This window comes from Talpa europaea (genome assembly GCF_964194135.1).
Source record: "Talpa europaea genome assembly, chromosome: 16".
NCBI lineage: Eukaryota > Metazoa > Chordata > Mammalia > Eulipotyphla > Talpidae > Talpa > Talpa europaea.
In genome coordinates this window covers 10,865,841-10,881,712 of record NC_140084.1, presented here as the reverse complement: position 1 = coordinate 10,881,712, position 15,872 = coordinate 10,865,841, and the positions used below count along the sequence as shown (strand labels likewise).

The window sequence follows — 15,872 nt, the reverse complement described above, 5'->3', positions numbered from 1 at the left end:
GCGCCGCACCGCCTAGCAAGCCGGGCGGTGGTTGGAGAGGGCAGCGTCCATAGCAACCTCCAGGCAGCAACACTACTTGGGAAAGAATTTAGCTTTCAGGAATTCCTCAGTCACCCTCTCTCCCCAAAGGCACCCTTCACCAGGCGCCCGCCCTAGTTCATGAAGGGTGCTTCATGCATTTCCCAATTTGCCTCCCTGTGTTTCTACAAGAAATTTCATCCTAGGGTATGTTGACATCTTGGGAGGTTCATGCACCCTCTGATTTAGACATTTATGTCCATTTACCCAGAATGAGGGTCCGCAGCTGTAGATTCATTTTTTTATACAAGAACTGGGGTACAGGCCAGAGGCGCAGGAGGGTGAGAGGATTCACCAGAGACAGAGCGGGGAACAGAACAGGTAGACTGACGAAATACACTGCTGAGGGGAGCAGCGGGCACGACAGGAGAGGTCTGCCACGCCATGTGGAAATCTCCCTGGCCGGCCAAGAATCGAAACCACGCTGCAGAGGCTGGGACAGCTTCACAGCGCAGCGCTCAACCCTCTGCACCACCAGGACTGAAAGGAGCCAGAAGTAGAACCCCGCTTGCGGGTTGCCCCAGACAGTGCAAGAAAAAACTCCCACAGGCATTCATCCCACCTTCCTGCTCCGAGACAACAGCAGAAACAGTGAGGGCCTTCCGGACTTCATTGAGACCATGGCCTCATTCAAAGCCTGCCTTGAGATAGCCCCCAAAGACTTTTACTAACTCTCTCCCTTCGTTCATTCTTCAGAAAATACCTACGAATCACTCATCATGGGTCATATATTTGCCACTTTTCTAGACATAATAGACAGCAACTGCCAAGGCAGAGTTCCTCATTTCTTAGTGTTTTCTTCATGGTGTAGGAGCCAGCACCTGAGGACACGCAATTTTCCTGTGATAATGAACTAATCCTGGCAATGCCATGGAGTGTGTCTGGAGTGATGGGCCCTGCAGGTAGGGTGGTCAGAAGATCACGCTGAGGAGATGGCATTTGAGCTGAGATATGAGGAGACACCAGCTATAGAAGAGTAAGGAAGACAGCAACGCACAAAAAGGGGCAAAAGTGTAAAGAAACGAATGTGGGGTGGCAGAGAAGGTGGAAGGCCTCTGGCTGAAAAGGAAAGAGCTTTCGGGACCATGGCCATCCACAGCCGACTGCACATCCCCCAGCTCTTTGCTGGACTGGCCACTTTACCCTGCTCCTCTGTCACCCCCTGGGCCCAGTCACACCCGATCACTTCACCCAATTATTTCCTTCACAGCCCTGGTTACTTTTTATTGACTGTGAGCTCCAAGGGAACAGAGACGGCATCCATGCTATTCAACACAGTATCCCAGCACCTGAAACAGCTGGCCCAGCACGGACAACAAATAAATGTATGTTGACGACACCAACCTCCACATCAGATACTTAAGAGCGGTGTACACCGTGGGGACCAAAACAAAGACATCCCCACCTTCACCAAGCTTAAATGCTGATGGAATAAATGAATTACAAATTGCATGGGCCAACTAAAGGTGTGTAGAATTGAATGATTTAGATCATAAGTGCTTTGGCTGAGCGCCTGATATGTGGTAGGGCAAGTAAGTATAAACTCTGGATTTTAGAGAGTTAGGGCAAAACTAGAGTGTAAAATAGCTCATCAATAATTTTTAATACCGATTTCATCTTGAAATAAGGTATATTATTTCATTTCATATGTTTCTTTTTTTAATCTGACTGCTAGAAATGTTAAATGACATAGGTGGCTTGCATTATATTTCTACTGGACAACACAGTCCAGTGGAACTTAATACTAGCTGAATAAATGACTGATATTTTACTACAGATGTTGAAATAGACATTTCAACCATGGGTACAATAGGGTGCAAACTTACAAAGAAAACCTATTAGACATCTCTCGAGCCTTTCAACTGTATAAAAGGGTCAAGAGTAGGTGACTAAAGAGGATTTCTTCAGAGAGCTGAACTGTGAGCCGGCCCCACCACCTCCTCTCCAGCAGAAGGGCGGGCCGGGAGGCCGCCACCCAAAGAGTTTCGTAAATCAGAGAGCGCAGCGTGCTTGTGTCTGAGTCTCTGGAAGTTCTAAAGGGCAAGAGATGAGAGAACTGGTCAATGGACAACAAGCAAAGGAAGAGATGGCTGGTCGGGAATCACCCATCACTTTCCCCCAGAATTTATCAAGGGAAAAAAATGCGAGTGTTTTCTAAGGAGCAGAATGTACGTCACTCAAGAGAGGTATGTAGGGTCATTTTGGGTCCTTGCGAAGAGGGATTCTAGTGGGACAAAGAGACTTTAGCAAAGAGAAGCTGAGAGTATTAGGTTCCTAGGGACCACGGAAAAGCAAGAATCAGCCAAAAGAGGTGCGTTTGGCCTCATTAAGCGAACTGCAGGGTGCAGATGAGGGTAAGTTTTTGGAAAGACTCTTGAAAGTGCCCTCCAGAGAAGCATCAGTTGAGTCAGTGCCTTAGCAGACAAGTAACAACTTCCTTGCAGTGTTCTCTCCTCCTTCCTCAGGGTCTAATCCCAGAGGAACCAGAAAAGAGCTATGCAGCTGGGGGCACAGGTGTAGAGCCTGGCAGTGAACCCTAGGAGAGGACAGCAAAGGAGGAAGACGCTGCTCATGCTTTCATTCTCCAACTGGAGGTCTCTTTTTTTTTTTTTTAAACTTTTTTTTTTTAATAGAGGCAGGTTTTTATTTATTTATTATTTATTTGTTTGTTTGTTTGTTTAATTATACATACACTGGGTACAGTCAGAAGCACGGGAGGGTGAGAGAATTCACCAGAGCCAGAGCGGGGAGCAGAGCAGGCAGAAGGACCGAAGTACACTGCTGAGGGGAGCAGCGGGCGGCAGGAGAGGTCTGCATGCCATGTGGGATCCTCCTCCGGTGGCCGGGGAGCAGCCAGGGATCGAACCGGCGCCGCAGAGGCCGCGGGCAGCTTCGCAACCCAGCGCTCAACCGCTGCGCCACCGGGGAGGCCCTCCAACTGGAGGTCTCTTGCTGGCAGTCCTTAAACTTAAAAAAGGAGAAGAGGAGGTACAACTTTGAATGAAGTTAAAAGTTTTGATTACCACTTTGGACAGAACACTTTGACAACTGTTTTGAGACTACATTTTGACACTCAAAAGGGTCCCTAAAAGTTTGGGCACCTAACTGAGTTCCCCCACAGGCAGGGAAACAATTTGCCATGCAGAGACATTTTTTTTTTTAAATTTATTTTATTTATTTATTTATTTATTTATACAGGCACTGGGTACAGTCAGAAGCATGGGAGGGTGAGAGAATTCACCACAGCCAGAGCAGGGAGCAGAGCAGGCAGAAGGACCTAAGTACACTGCTGAGGGGAGCAGCGGGCGACAGGAGAGGTCTGCGCACCATGTGGGACCCTCCTCTGGTGGCCGGGGAGCAGCCGGGTATCAAACTGGCGCTGCAGAGGCTGCGGGCAGCTTCGCAACCCAGCTCAACCACTGTGCCAATGGGGAGGCCCTTGCAGAGACATTTTAAGGAATGACCAAAAGACAAAAATTAAGCAGCAGCCCCCACATGAAGCTTGACTCAAGGGTTACATAAAAAATATGAGGTAGGGGCCTCCCTGGTGGCAGAGGTGGTTGAGCGCCACGCTGTGAAGCTGTCCTCAGCCTCTGCAGCACCGGTTTGAACCTGGCCAGCCAATGAGAATCCCACATGGCGAAGCAGACCTCTCCTGACTCGCCCACTGCTCTCCTCAGCAGTGTATTTCAGTCAGTCTGCCTGTTCTGTCCCCCACTCTGTCTCTGGTGAATCTTCTCACCCTCCCACGCACATCTGGCCTGTACTCTGGTTCTTGTATAAATAAATAAGTCTTTAAAAAAAAAAAAACTATGAGGCAGTCTGTAGATAAAGGCAGAAATGTGTGCTATTCTCTAGTAAGAGTACAGAACAGAGACTGTCTAAAGCTAAAGATTAAAGTGCATATTATTACAGGACAAAAACAGACTATCTAAAGCCACCTAGACTCAGCTCAGACCAAAGATGAGCATCTGATCCCCAGCCCCAGAGGCCATGCTGGAGAAGCTGAGAGCCAAAGCCAGTGAGTGTGCCCACGGCTCCTACTTTTCCCTCAAGCTAAAAAGTTCCTAGGAAGGACACAGCATCCCCACTCTTTTGGGGGAGGCAGGGGAGGGGGATATAATGAGTTTATCTCAAAACAAGAGAGATGGGATTATTTACATGATGAAAGATCTCAGAACTTATGAAGAAAGGGACATCTCCTCATGGCGCCATTTCAATTGTGATTTATTTCCGTCTAGGTGCCTCGCAAGAATGTCACCATCTCTAAATACGAAATAACTACTGTCATCTAGAGCGGCTTTGGTGCCTCCATATTCTGGGAGGAGAACTTGATCCCCAACTGCAACACTAGCTGGCTGAAGCTCTCACCCTCTCCTTTAAAGCCCGATCCCAATGCTACTGCTGTTGCTTGCAATACTCACCACTGAGCATTTTCAGGAAACATTATGCCTCCTGGTTACAGTTTCAGCTGCACTCCTTTCAACTAACACTCAAAGAGGGGAAGAAACTTTCTAAATGCCTGCCCTGCCATGGCATGACTCCAGCAGCCAAAAATAAAGAAGAGCAGCCCATAGTCCCCATGTCTCCATTCTTAAGTGGGGCCACCAGCCCCTAACGGGACCTCACCCTTGGATGGGGTAAGAGACAAGCCAGGGCCTGAGTCCTTCTAAGACCCACTTGATTTTTGAATGGCTAAGATGTTTGGAAACTTCCTGAGTTCTCCCAGGATGTCACTTCCAATAATACGTCTAATTTCTCCGTAGGTGTCAGTCCTTCCAGTATAAAAACCATCCATCAGAGCCTTCAAGTCCTCCAGTTTCAGACTAAAGCGATCGAACCTCTTAGTTTCTCAAGTGGCAGGATTTCTGGTCCCTTTATATCCCAGGCATGCTTCACCACACAAACACCATTTGGCCAGTGCCCTCTTTCACTGCTGATCAAAATGAAAACAGTTGTCTCACGTGCTCTGAGTGGGTGTGCAGAGTAAGATTGTAAGAAAAATGTTTTTGTTTCTTATGTTCAGAAACAGAAAAATAAGTCACCTTTTCCTGTTTTATAAAAACAAAAAATTCTAATCAGTCTCACTTTTCTGAATAGCCACCATCAGAATTTTCTCTGAGGCCTAGATAGCATAAGTCACAGCCTGGAGAAGTCGGAAGGTCTAGTGAAATTGAGACTCTCCTATTATTTTGTTTGCCTTAGTCAGAGCTCTTGACTAAGATGTCTTTTGCTTTCATCAATACTCCTGCTTGCAAATGAGAGAAAGCCACTGGAACTAGCTTAAGCAAACAGGAGAATCTGTTGCAGAATCATAGAAACTGCGGGAGCTGGGCTTCCAGGGAACAGAACTAGGAAGCAGAAAGTTAATAGAAGCAAAACAGGGCTGCCCCCTGACTCTCTTTCTCTGGGCCAGTGTCCCTTTGTTTCTGCTTCTTTCTCTACATCTATGCCATCTTTCTCCTCCACCTTAGACCTGCCTTTCTCTACTTTCACCCAAATCTTACAAAATACTATCCCTAGGGCCCCACACATCCATCCTCTCAGCACATGTGCATCTTAAATCTCTCACTGTAGCCAGTTAAATGGTGGCTCCCAAAAAGACATGTTTGCATCCTACTCCCTGGGCCCTGTGAACATTACTTATTTGGAAAAAGTCTTTGCAGACATGGACACATAAAGAGGACATGTATAGTGATCACAGAGGAGGACTGGAGTGAAACTGGAGTGAAACTGAAAGAAGCAGGAGGCCCCAGAGCAAGTATAGCCCCACCTTTGCCTTGATGTCAGTCTTGTGGCCACAGGACTATAGAGAATAACTGTCTACTGTTTGAAGTCATTCAGTTGGTGATAACTTATTGCAAGGGACACAAGTACATTAAGTTTTAAGTTTTAACTCCAAATCCGTAAGATAGAAAATCTGATTGTTTTAGCTTGACTCTAGTGCACCCTCCTCACCCCCCGACCCCTCCCAGTCACACACCCCACCCCCACTCGCGTCCTCATCATCATCTGCCAGCGAGAGGAGTCCCTGTTAGTGAATGTGGCTGCCAGGGGTGCCCCTGTGTGGAATATGGCTGATTATCAAGAAAGTAAAGGTGGGCAGGGACCCCAAAGCCATCTACTACATGACAGTTCTCCAATCATCCAGGTTCCAAACTTTATTTTCCAAACCTCATTTCTCCATCTCCACATCCTGTTCAGTCACCATTTTGAACCAGCTCCCATTGCTTCCTACATTTTACTTCTATATATTTTCCCGATTCTTTCCAGCCCCCACCCTTCTCTCCCCCACTCCAGCTCAAGCCAGCATCTACTTCCACAGTTCCCAAATTGCATGCTGAGGCACCCTGGAGCATCACGCTGAACTCACTGGGGTATCTCAGTGTTTTTTCAATTTCCATGGGGCTCACAGCAACATCTGCTGGAGACCACTAGGTAGCTAGCAGTTTCAACACTAGATCATTACACTGCTTCCAATGACACCAAAATTTCTCAAAGCTGGGTTCTCAGTAACTGCTGTGATGAAAGCAGGGACCCCTCAAAAATCAATGAGGAGGGCCTCCCCGGTGGCGCAGCGGTTGAGCGCTGGGTTGCGAAGCTGCCCGCAGCCTCTGCAGCGCCGGTTCGATCCCCGGCTGCTCCCCGACCACCGGAGGAGGGTCTCATATGGCGCGCAGACCTCTCCTGCCGTCCGCTGCTCCCCTCAGCAGTGCACTTCATTCGGTCCTTCTGCCTGCTCTGCTCCCTGCTCTGGCTCAGTGAATTCTCTCACCCTCCTGCGCTTCTGACTGTACCCAGTGCTTGTATAAATAAATAAATAAATAAATAAATAAATAAATAAATAAATAAATAAATAAATCTTAAAAAAAATCAATGAGGAATAGGAAACGAAGATGATGGCATCCAATACAAATATAAGACTTGAGGATGCAGTGCTCAACAGACACTAAGTTATTAGGACCTGAACACAGTAAGCTCTTTGGCTCGGATTACTCAGTAAGTGCAACTGCTTGCTAGTTCTTCTGCCCAGGGATGTTGGAAAAATGTTACTAAGACACGAAAGATATTGCTTATCTTTTCACTCTTATTTACCAAGAGTAAGAAATGAAAATGCCTTCCACTTCAGAGGTGAGCCACACAGAAAATCATTAATGCCCACCGAGAAGAAAACTGTTTTCTCTGAATCTGAATACTACATGCCTCTGCGCTGACTGCATATGCTCAGAAAGCATATGCTGAACACTGTCTGGGAAGCTGAGAACGCAAACCACGAGAAGAAATACAGGCTGCAGACTCATTTCTACCGTCTACCACCTTCCCATCCTAAAGCTAGCAACCTCGTGCCCCTGAAGCTCAGCGGCTGCAGCCATGGGAGGATATGATTCAGTCATTCCAAAAACATTATTTATGGGCCCCTCTGTGCTGGCACTGTTTTATTCTCAAATGTTTATTCCATTATCTCTCCCCAAAGTAGACTTTTGACATTTTTGTCCTTATTATGTTCTCCTAAGTTTTAATGCCACATAGATACTGCATATCTGTTTATGTGTTTGTGCATGTGTGTGTGTTAAGCAAGTTGTTGTTTGTTTTTTGCCTCCCTAGGATGATATCACCCCTATTAAATATGCACTCCCTAAGGAGATAAAGAGGACATTTCTGCTCTTATAGAACCTACATTCTAGTGTGAGAAGCTGGATAAAAAGTAAAAAAGTAGGGCCTCCCGATGGCATAGGGGGTTGAGCGCAGTGATATGAGGCTGTCCGCAGACTCTGCAGCACAGGTTCGATTCCCAGCCAGCCAGGGAGATTCCCACAGGGTGAGGCAGACCTGTCCTGTCTCCGCCGCTGCTCCCCTCAGCAGTGCTTTTGGTCTCTCTGCCTGTTCTGCTCCCCACTCTGTCTCTGGTGAATCCCCTCACCCTCCCGTGCCTCTGGCCTGTACCCCAGCTATTGTATAAATAAAAAATAAATCTTAAAAAATAAAAAAAATAAACAAGTAAAATATCAGGTGTAGAAAATGCTATGAAAGTGTCAAACAGGGCGTGCTGGTGGAGGCTGGCAGTGGGATGAGCCCGAGTCCTCTCCAGAGAGTGAGCCCGAGGTGAGATGAGTGAGAGCAAGAGCGGGGCCTCTCCCAGAAAGGAGCACCAGCATGACCCCCCTTGCTGGGCACATGCCTAGAGAAAGGCAGCAGAAAGGCGAGCACAGTAGCTCAGTGAACTTGGTGACACCGCCAGCAGAGGGTCGTTTTGAAGAACAAGTAATACAGTACAGGAACTGCTCTGTAAGTAGCAGACTGTTAGCAAGAAGGATTGTTATGTGTGAAACACATTTGGGGCCCTATGGACAGAAAATGGCTAAGCTGTCATCCCTACAAAGAGTTTTTTTCAAAAACAGATGAAGGGGCTGGCTTCTGAGAAAAGGTTTCACACAACCAAGGACACCAGACATCTAGGTACCAGATAGGCTGAGAGGAGAGAGCAGCTTAGAAGAAATGACACCTAATATGCCTAGGGTGCTTACTACGTGCCTCTGCGCTGACTGCATATGCACGAACCCCCCAATTCTCAAATGAGGAACAAAGGCCCCAGAAATACATGTGATTTGCCCAAAATCACACAGGCAGCAAGTGGCAGTACTGAGGTGGGTCTGACTTGAGTGTAAGATCTTACTTAGTCAAGAGGACACAAGCCCCAGCTCCCATGCAGGTCTCTACAGGGCTATATCTTCTGCTCCTGCTCCTCCATGACCACAGACTTAAACGTATATTTATTCCATTTGCACAAGTCAGCTGGACCTCTGTTAGGACATCAGACTCAGCTCAACAGTTAAAAGACTAATTATAAATCTCTTTCAGGGCCAAGGAACAAAAGCTTAGGAACAAAAGCTGTCAGCACTATGTTTAATCACCCCCTGTCTTGCTTGTAGGTGGAAATATGTATTACCTTACGTCCTGAGGATTTGCCAATACGGACTCTGTCTGGATTGCAACAGAATTTGAAAGCAGATTTTGTTTTGTTTTGAACTTCCTGAAAATGCAAATCCAACAATTGCCAACAGGACTACACAGCCAGTGATGAACTGTCGAGAGGAAATCTAAAGAGAGACACTTGTCAACAGACACGAGTAAGTCTGGTGGCTGTGAGACATAATTTAAAGAGTCATAGACATGAACACCCAGGATCAGACACTGATTCATGATATGAAAGTGTCAGAGGCCCCAGAACAAGTCTTAGAGAAGACCTACGCTTTAAAGGGAGTAGGGGGAGAGCTAATGTGTGAAAAATGCTTCCAACCATCAGGCATGTAAAATTGTAAGCAGAGGATTTGGTTTGTGCCAATACCCAGGTGAAGCCAAAACTGTCCTATCAGGAAAATACTTGGGAATGCAATGTACCTGATTATAACAGCACTGTGCATTCTTTTGCTTTTTTTTAATGAAAATCTCACAACATAGAGTCCCTGTGTTTATAGGGCCCAACTATGTAGTGGGACTGCAGAGAATGTGTATGTCTGAGACAGCATGCACAGACAGATAAGCAACTGTCACTAATATAACAGTAATTTGCATCAACCATGCCATGGAAAGACTGAACTATCTGTCCTCGAGAAAATGGTACTACAAAACCACTGTTACATAAAGGGCAATGAAAAATTATGCAGACAAAATTATAGGAGAAAATTATTACAGAGAAGTGGCAGGGAAGTAACAAATAAAATTCTTGCTATTTTTTATTTTCTTATTCATATGGTATTCATCGTTCATGTTGTAATTTGTTATAACTCATTCTGAAAAAATTCATATTTGCACCTAATTTGTTTCTATAATAGAGGGCTTCCAAAATTGCATAAATGTCAAACCCCATAAAAATTAGCACCCACACAGAGTTTGCAATCAAGAGAAGGTGAGCCTGTAAACATGCAAAAACTGATGTGCTACATACACAAAAATACCACTATACTGATTTATAAAAGCCTTTCATAATCAGAGGGCAGTAAGGAGACTGTGGTTGGTTGGAGTTGTCAGAAAGCTCCAGAGAAGGCTGAATTTGAAGTGGCCAGTGAAGGACCAGTAAAATGTTGACTCACTTATTAATATGCCCTGCGATGGGTTTAGTAAATATTACATGGAGTCCTTGCTCTAAGAGCAGATAGTGCCTTTCACTGGGGGGTCACTGAGAAGTTAGCTCATGGTCCCCCTCATTTATTCCTTTAACATACTCCACAGCTCACCAGTGAGCATTCGTTCCATGCAGGGCACTGGAAATGCCACCTGAACAAGCAAGAGTCTTAAGAGCAGAGGAAGAGCAGGGCAAAGCTTCCAGAAGAGGAGACCTACAATGTCCCTGAGAACAGCTCTTCAGGGCTTGTCCCTGAGGAAGATGACTACTTCTGAGAAAAAAGCCTCACCTTGAACACTTGGAAATAAGCCTGGAGAGTGACAACAGGAACTTCATAAAGATGAAAATGGAGGTGGGCGCCTAACCGACTTTAGAGGGGAGTGTGATAAATCTCAGGTGTGCTTTTTTTCTGACAAAATGAGGATTTGTGAAATCCCAGATGACCTAGAAGCAAAGAAAGAAACGTTTGATTTGAGTCTGTATGAAAATTTTGCTCTGATAATTATAATATCCTGTTACAGAAATGGAGAGGAAAATGTCAGATCTATTCATTCATTCAAGCACACACCTCTCAGACATCAGGGTATTCAATCTGTATCAACTGTGTCAGATAATACAGATCAAAAAAAGAAGAGGGCGAAAAATTCTCTGCTGTTTATTTTTCAGCCACTCTAAATTTAAAGGGGGACAGCCTTGTAATGATGACATGGGGGGGGCGCGGGGTAGAAGGAGGCAGACATTTAGCCTTTCATTGAGGTCTTTCATAAACTGACCAAGCTGAATATTAGGAGAAACAAGACAGTCAAAATTTAAAAGCACCCCATTAGCCCTGTCTTCCCATTAGACCAGCCCTGAGGCTTTAGAGAGCCCTTAGGTCCCTGGCTTCATTAGGAAGGCAGATGGACCCATCAGAGGGGTTAATAGCAGCCAGCAATGCCCCTGACAGGGTCTGGTCCTAGATGTTGACCCACCAGACATGGTCATGACTTTGAAAACTGAAGGCACTGACTTTTGATGGTGGATAAAAACTAGGTAACATCTAAAATTATGTTAGGATTTAAGCTAAATAACTGAGACATAAAACTCAAAATAGGGGAGCAGCAGCTGTTTATTAATTATTGCCTCCCTGAACTAATGAAGGTACTTATGGCATGGATTATGCACCCAAAAAGAAGCATTTCAAAATATTCCTAAATTATTTTATTAACGAGGCAATATGAAGAAGATGGCTGACATATACATAGGGGTGTGTGTGTGTGTGTGTGTGTGTGTGTGTGTGTGTGTGTGTGTGAGAGAGAGAGAGAGAGAGAGAGGGAGAGACAGACTTCTTGAGAGTCAAGATAAAGATAACATCAGAGTTACATGGATATACTGGAATTACATGTGTTCTTCCTATTTCTGACCAACTGTCTTTGGCCTATCAATGTCTGTACCTTGCTACCTAAACCCTCAACAAACCATATTTATTTCTGCTCCCACACTGTGAAAACACCAGCGGGTTTGGTTCCAGCTGCTGCTTTTATTAGACGATCGGTGGATATTTCCCATCCCAGACTAACAGCTCTTATTCCACTCTCACAAGATAGCTCAGGAAATAAAAACTTTCCAAATCGATGGTGACTATGTCTGCATGGCCTTTGGCTTTCCCCACAGTACAGCTTCCATGAGCTGCTAACAAGTCAATGTTCATAAATATGCAAAGAGATCATTTATCTTCCTGATTAATTAATCCAGCAATTTATCCAAATGCTTGCCTGTGAGCACTCCCGCCCCATGGCTCCTGCTCTATCCACCATTTCCCCACCTCTGTTAGCCCTTTTCCTGCCTAGCATTGGGCAGGACATAATAAAAAGCGCCCCTGGTCTAGAACGCTCATAGCTTCCTCAACAGGCTGCCTAGGAGATGTTCATAAATTCCTCATGCACTTTTAAACTTTAATAATGAGGAGTGTAGACTTCTATGAATAATTGGAAGATGGAATTTGAAAAGCATTTTCTCTTGCCCATTAAAATTTAGGACAGCCATATCGTACATCAAGCACAATGGACTCCTTTCACACTGACAGACAACCAGCTGTCCCTCGCAAGGGATTCAATTTACATTTACACACCATGCCTGGGGAATGACAAAAGCTCTCTGCATTATAGAAGTTTTAAGTAGTTGAGGTTAAGCTGGTGAATTTTAGAAGGTGTTTGTGATTAAAGTGCAACACGGAGGGGAGCGGCTGACCCCTGACTGCAGCCCGCAAGCAACCCCATGCCGCCCAAGGGCCCAGCTCGGCTGTGGGGAGTCCCCACCATACTGACATCAGAGAGGTTTCTGTTTTAAGTTGCTAAAAAAGAAAACTGAGTGAAGGTTTTGTTGAGCACCCACACACACTTCTGGGCAGGTATATGTTCTCCTTCTCTTCCTTTTGCCTCTCATTTTTTCCAGCTTGATAGCAACTAACTATGAGCAAGGGGACCAGACCTACCCACAGCAGACTGCAGTCACGGCCAGCTCTCTTCCTCAGCTCAAGCCATGACCCGGAAAATCCTCCCCAGTGAGTCTGCACAGCATGCACATGCATTCACACACACACATGCACACAAACACACACATACACATAATACACATGCTACGTGTGCACGCAAACATTCCTGCATGTGTACTCACACAATCATACACATGCACATACATGCACACCATTTAGTCTTCTTGGAGGAAAATTACTTTAAGAAAATACCAATTTATTTTTAAATAAATTCAACCGTTAAACTCAACTGTTAAAGAGGAAGGCAGCTGTGGTCACATGGCAAATGTGGTCGCGTGGAGCGGGCACCAGAAGCCCTCATACTCCACGCCAAGACATTTAAAAAACCTGTTAGGCTCCTTACCTCTATGACCTTCCTCCCCCACACCCAGCCTAATCATGAGAAAAACCTCAGACAAATTCCAATCGAGGAATAGAGGACAATATACAGGACCAATACTCCTCAAAACCATCAAGGTCATCCGAACACAGACAAGTCTGTCACAACAGAGGGGAAACTAAGTAAACATGACAACTAAGTGAAATGTGGGATGGGATCCCAGGGCAGAAAAGGACATTGGGTAAAAACTAAGGGAATCTGAATAAATGACCAACTCCAATTAATAACAACGTATTGATAGTAGCTCCCAAACGGTACAAACGTAATCCACTAATGCAAGCTGTTAATAACAGGAAACGCTGGGTTAGGAAGAGGGTACATGGGAACTCGCTGTTCTGATCAATTTTCCTATAAAACTAAGTCTGTCCTTAAAAAGAAAATCCATTCTTTTTTTAAAAATATTTTATTTTATATAATTCTTACATCTTTTTTCATCTTTGCACAATGTATGCATTTTCATTTTGGTTATATTCCCCATACAATTGCACCCCCCTTATTGTGACCCTAGTCCTTCCTCTTCCCACCCCCCAGCAGTGTGTCTCTGGTCCATAGTTGCTTGTTGATTTGATTTTTACTTTGTATTGATTAGTCTTTTTCCTGGTCTCTTATTTAGGTTTTCCAAATATTCTTTAAAAATATCGGCTGGTGGGCCTCCCCTGGTGGTGCAGCAGTTGAGTGCTGGGCTGCCGGGCTGCCTGCAGCCTCTGCAGCGCTGGTTCGTTCCTCGGCCTCAGGCGAGGGTCCCACAAAAAAAAAAAAAAAAAAAAATCGGATGGTTTCACTTACAGGAGGACTATAAGGGAACCAAATAAGAGGTCAGGAAATAATAATAAACAAAACAAAATTAAGAGGCGGAGCGTGGGTCTCTGCAGGCCAGGGGCACGCCCAAGGGCAGGGCGCACCTTGTCCGAGTCCAGCTCCGGGTCCTCCTGGCAGCAGAGGCGGCAGAGGAACGACTTGGGCTCCCAGCCTAGGGTCTGTCTGGTGGTCACGAAGATCTCAAGATGGCTGGGCGAAAACTTGCTCTAAAAGCCATTGACTGGGTAGCTTTTGGAGAGATCATCCCCCGAAAACAAAAGGCTATTGCCAACTCCCTGAAATCCTGGAATGAGACCCTCACCTCCAGGTTGGCTACTCTCCCTGAGAATCCCCCTGCTATCGACTGGGCTTACTACAAGGCCAATGTGAACAAAGCTGGCTTAGTAGATGACTTTGAGAAGCAGTTCAAGGCCCTGAAGGTTCCTGTACCAGAGGATAAATATACTGCCCTGGTAGATGCTGAAGAAAAAGAAGATGTGAAAAGTTATGCTGAGTTTTTGAACCTCTCAAAGGCCAGGATTGAAGAGTACCAGATAGAGCTGGAGAAGATAAAGAACATAATTCCTTTTGATGAGATGACCATCAAGGACTTGAATGAAGTCTTCCCGGAAACCAAGTTAGACAAGAAGAAGTATCCCCACTGGCCGCACAAGCCCATTGAGAATATGTAAACTGGAGTCCAGGAGAAAGTTCTGGTTCTCCTAATTCTAAATATTAAAAGTAATTATTATAGTGTTTAAAAAAATAAAATTAAATTAACAGGCAACTATAAAAGAGACATTCTGCAGGGGAGTGGGAACGAGAGGGGTCAAAACAGGGGAGGGGAGAGCACAACGGACTGTGGTGATGGTGCACGGGTGACTTGGTAGTGGGAATCTGATGGGGACCACACCTGAGAGGAGGAAGCAAACATTGTACAAAATGAACAATGATATAAAATATAATTTTTAAAAATCCACTCTTCAAAAGTCTACTTATGAAAGCTGTTGATACCCACTAACCCAGCATGGAAGCTGGAGGACAGAGAATAAATCAGTCCTTTCCCCCGTGCACAAACACTGCGCCACATTTTAAATCATGTCACGATAACCGCATCACCTCCTCCCCAGTGCCCGCCGGTGAGAAAGCCGAGATGGAAGAAGCAACTCGTGGCTTCCCCTTAAAGGCGAGCATTTCTGGCGCTGGCGTTGAAATGGTGAGATGGGAACACCCAGTGAGAGCAGTATCACACCCCCGGGGACAGCTGACTGAGACGAGCATGTGTTTTTGGCTTCCTCTTCCTTTGAAAGTGTGTGAAGACAACCGATAGCAGAGACTTTGCTCAGAAGCCAGTTGGCCACAAGAAATCTGAGGGGTTTGGTCTCAAATTCTGCTTGTTTTTGTAAATGGATACAGCTCAAGGATCTCAAGCTCTGTGGCCAGGAGCAGGGCTTCCTGTTTGGGTGCTGCCCCCTTGGTTCTGTTGCCCTGGTTGGTGCATGTGGTGGGAGGTGGCAGCACAGACGCTGTGGCACACAGACCCGGCGTAGTGTTCTGGCTTTGTCACATATCCTTAGTTACCTCATTATTTTACCTCTCCATATCCGTTCCCCCCAACAGACAAGGAAACGCAATCAATGGGCACAGTAACAGTGTCCCCTGCACAGGGTTGCACGGAGGACCAACACTATTTTTTGTGTGAAGCATTCACTCATACGCAACAGAGCATAGTGGCTAAGGGCTGGAACTCAACCAACTGCCACGGCTTGAATCCTAGCCACTCTACTAGTTTTGCGGGCTTAGCCAACTCATTCTCTCTGAGCTCAGTCTCCTCATTTATAAAATAGGCTAATAATAAAAACTAAGATTTGTTCTGCTTTCCTTCCCAGCCCAAGGCCTCTCCCTCAACCATGCTCCACCAGATGCTCAGTCAGGCCAACAAGCATCCCGGCCCCTCTTTA

General features: G+C 45.6%; 1 protein-coding gene and 1 pseudogene across 2 annotated transcripts; one reads left to right on the top strand and one right to left on the bottom strand.

The window, feature by feature from the left end:
* Positions 1-4,259: 4,259 nt before the first annotated feature.
* LOC311185769 (10 kDa heat shock protein, mitochondrial-like) lies at positions 4,260-4,612 on the bottom strand (annotated as a pseudogene). Its single transcript has one exon. The product of its transcript is annotated as a 10 kDa heat shock protein, mitochondrial-like (transcript).
* A 9,502-nt stretch (positions 4,613-14,114) lies between these two features.
* On the top strand, positions 14,115-14,603 carry LOC311185764 (ATP synthase subunit d, mitochondrial-like; the record flags this gene model as incomplete). Its single annotated transcript, XM_084256573.1, has 1 exon — positions 14,115-14,603. The coding sequence occupies exon 1, from the start codon at positions 14,118-14,120 to the stop codon at positions 14,601-14,603; it is 486 nt and encodes a 161-aa protein (XP_084112699.1). The 5' UTR covers positions 14,115-14,117.
* Between the last annotated feature and the right edge of the window lie 1,269 nt (positions 14,604-15,872).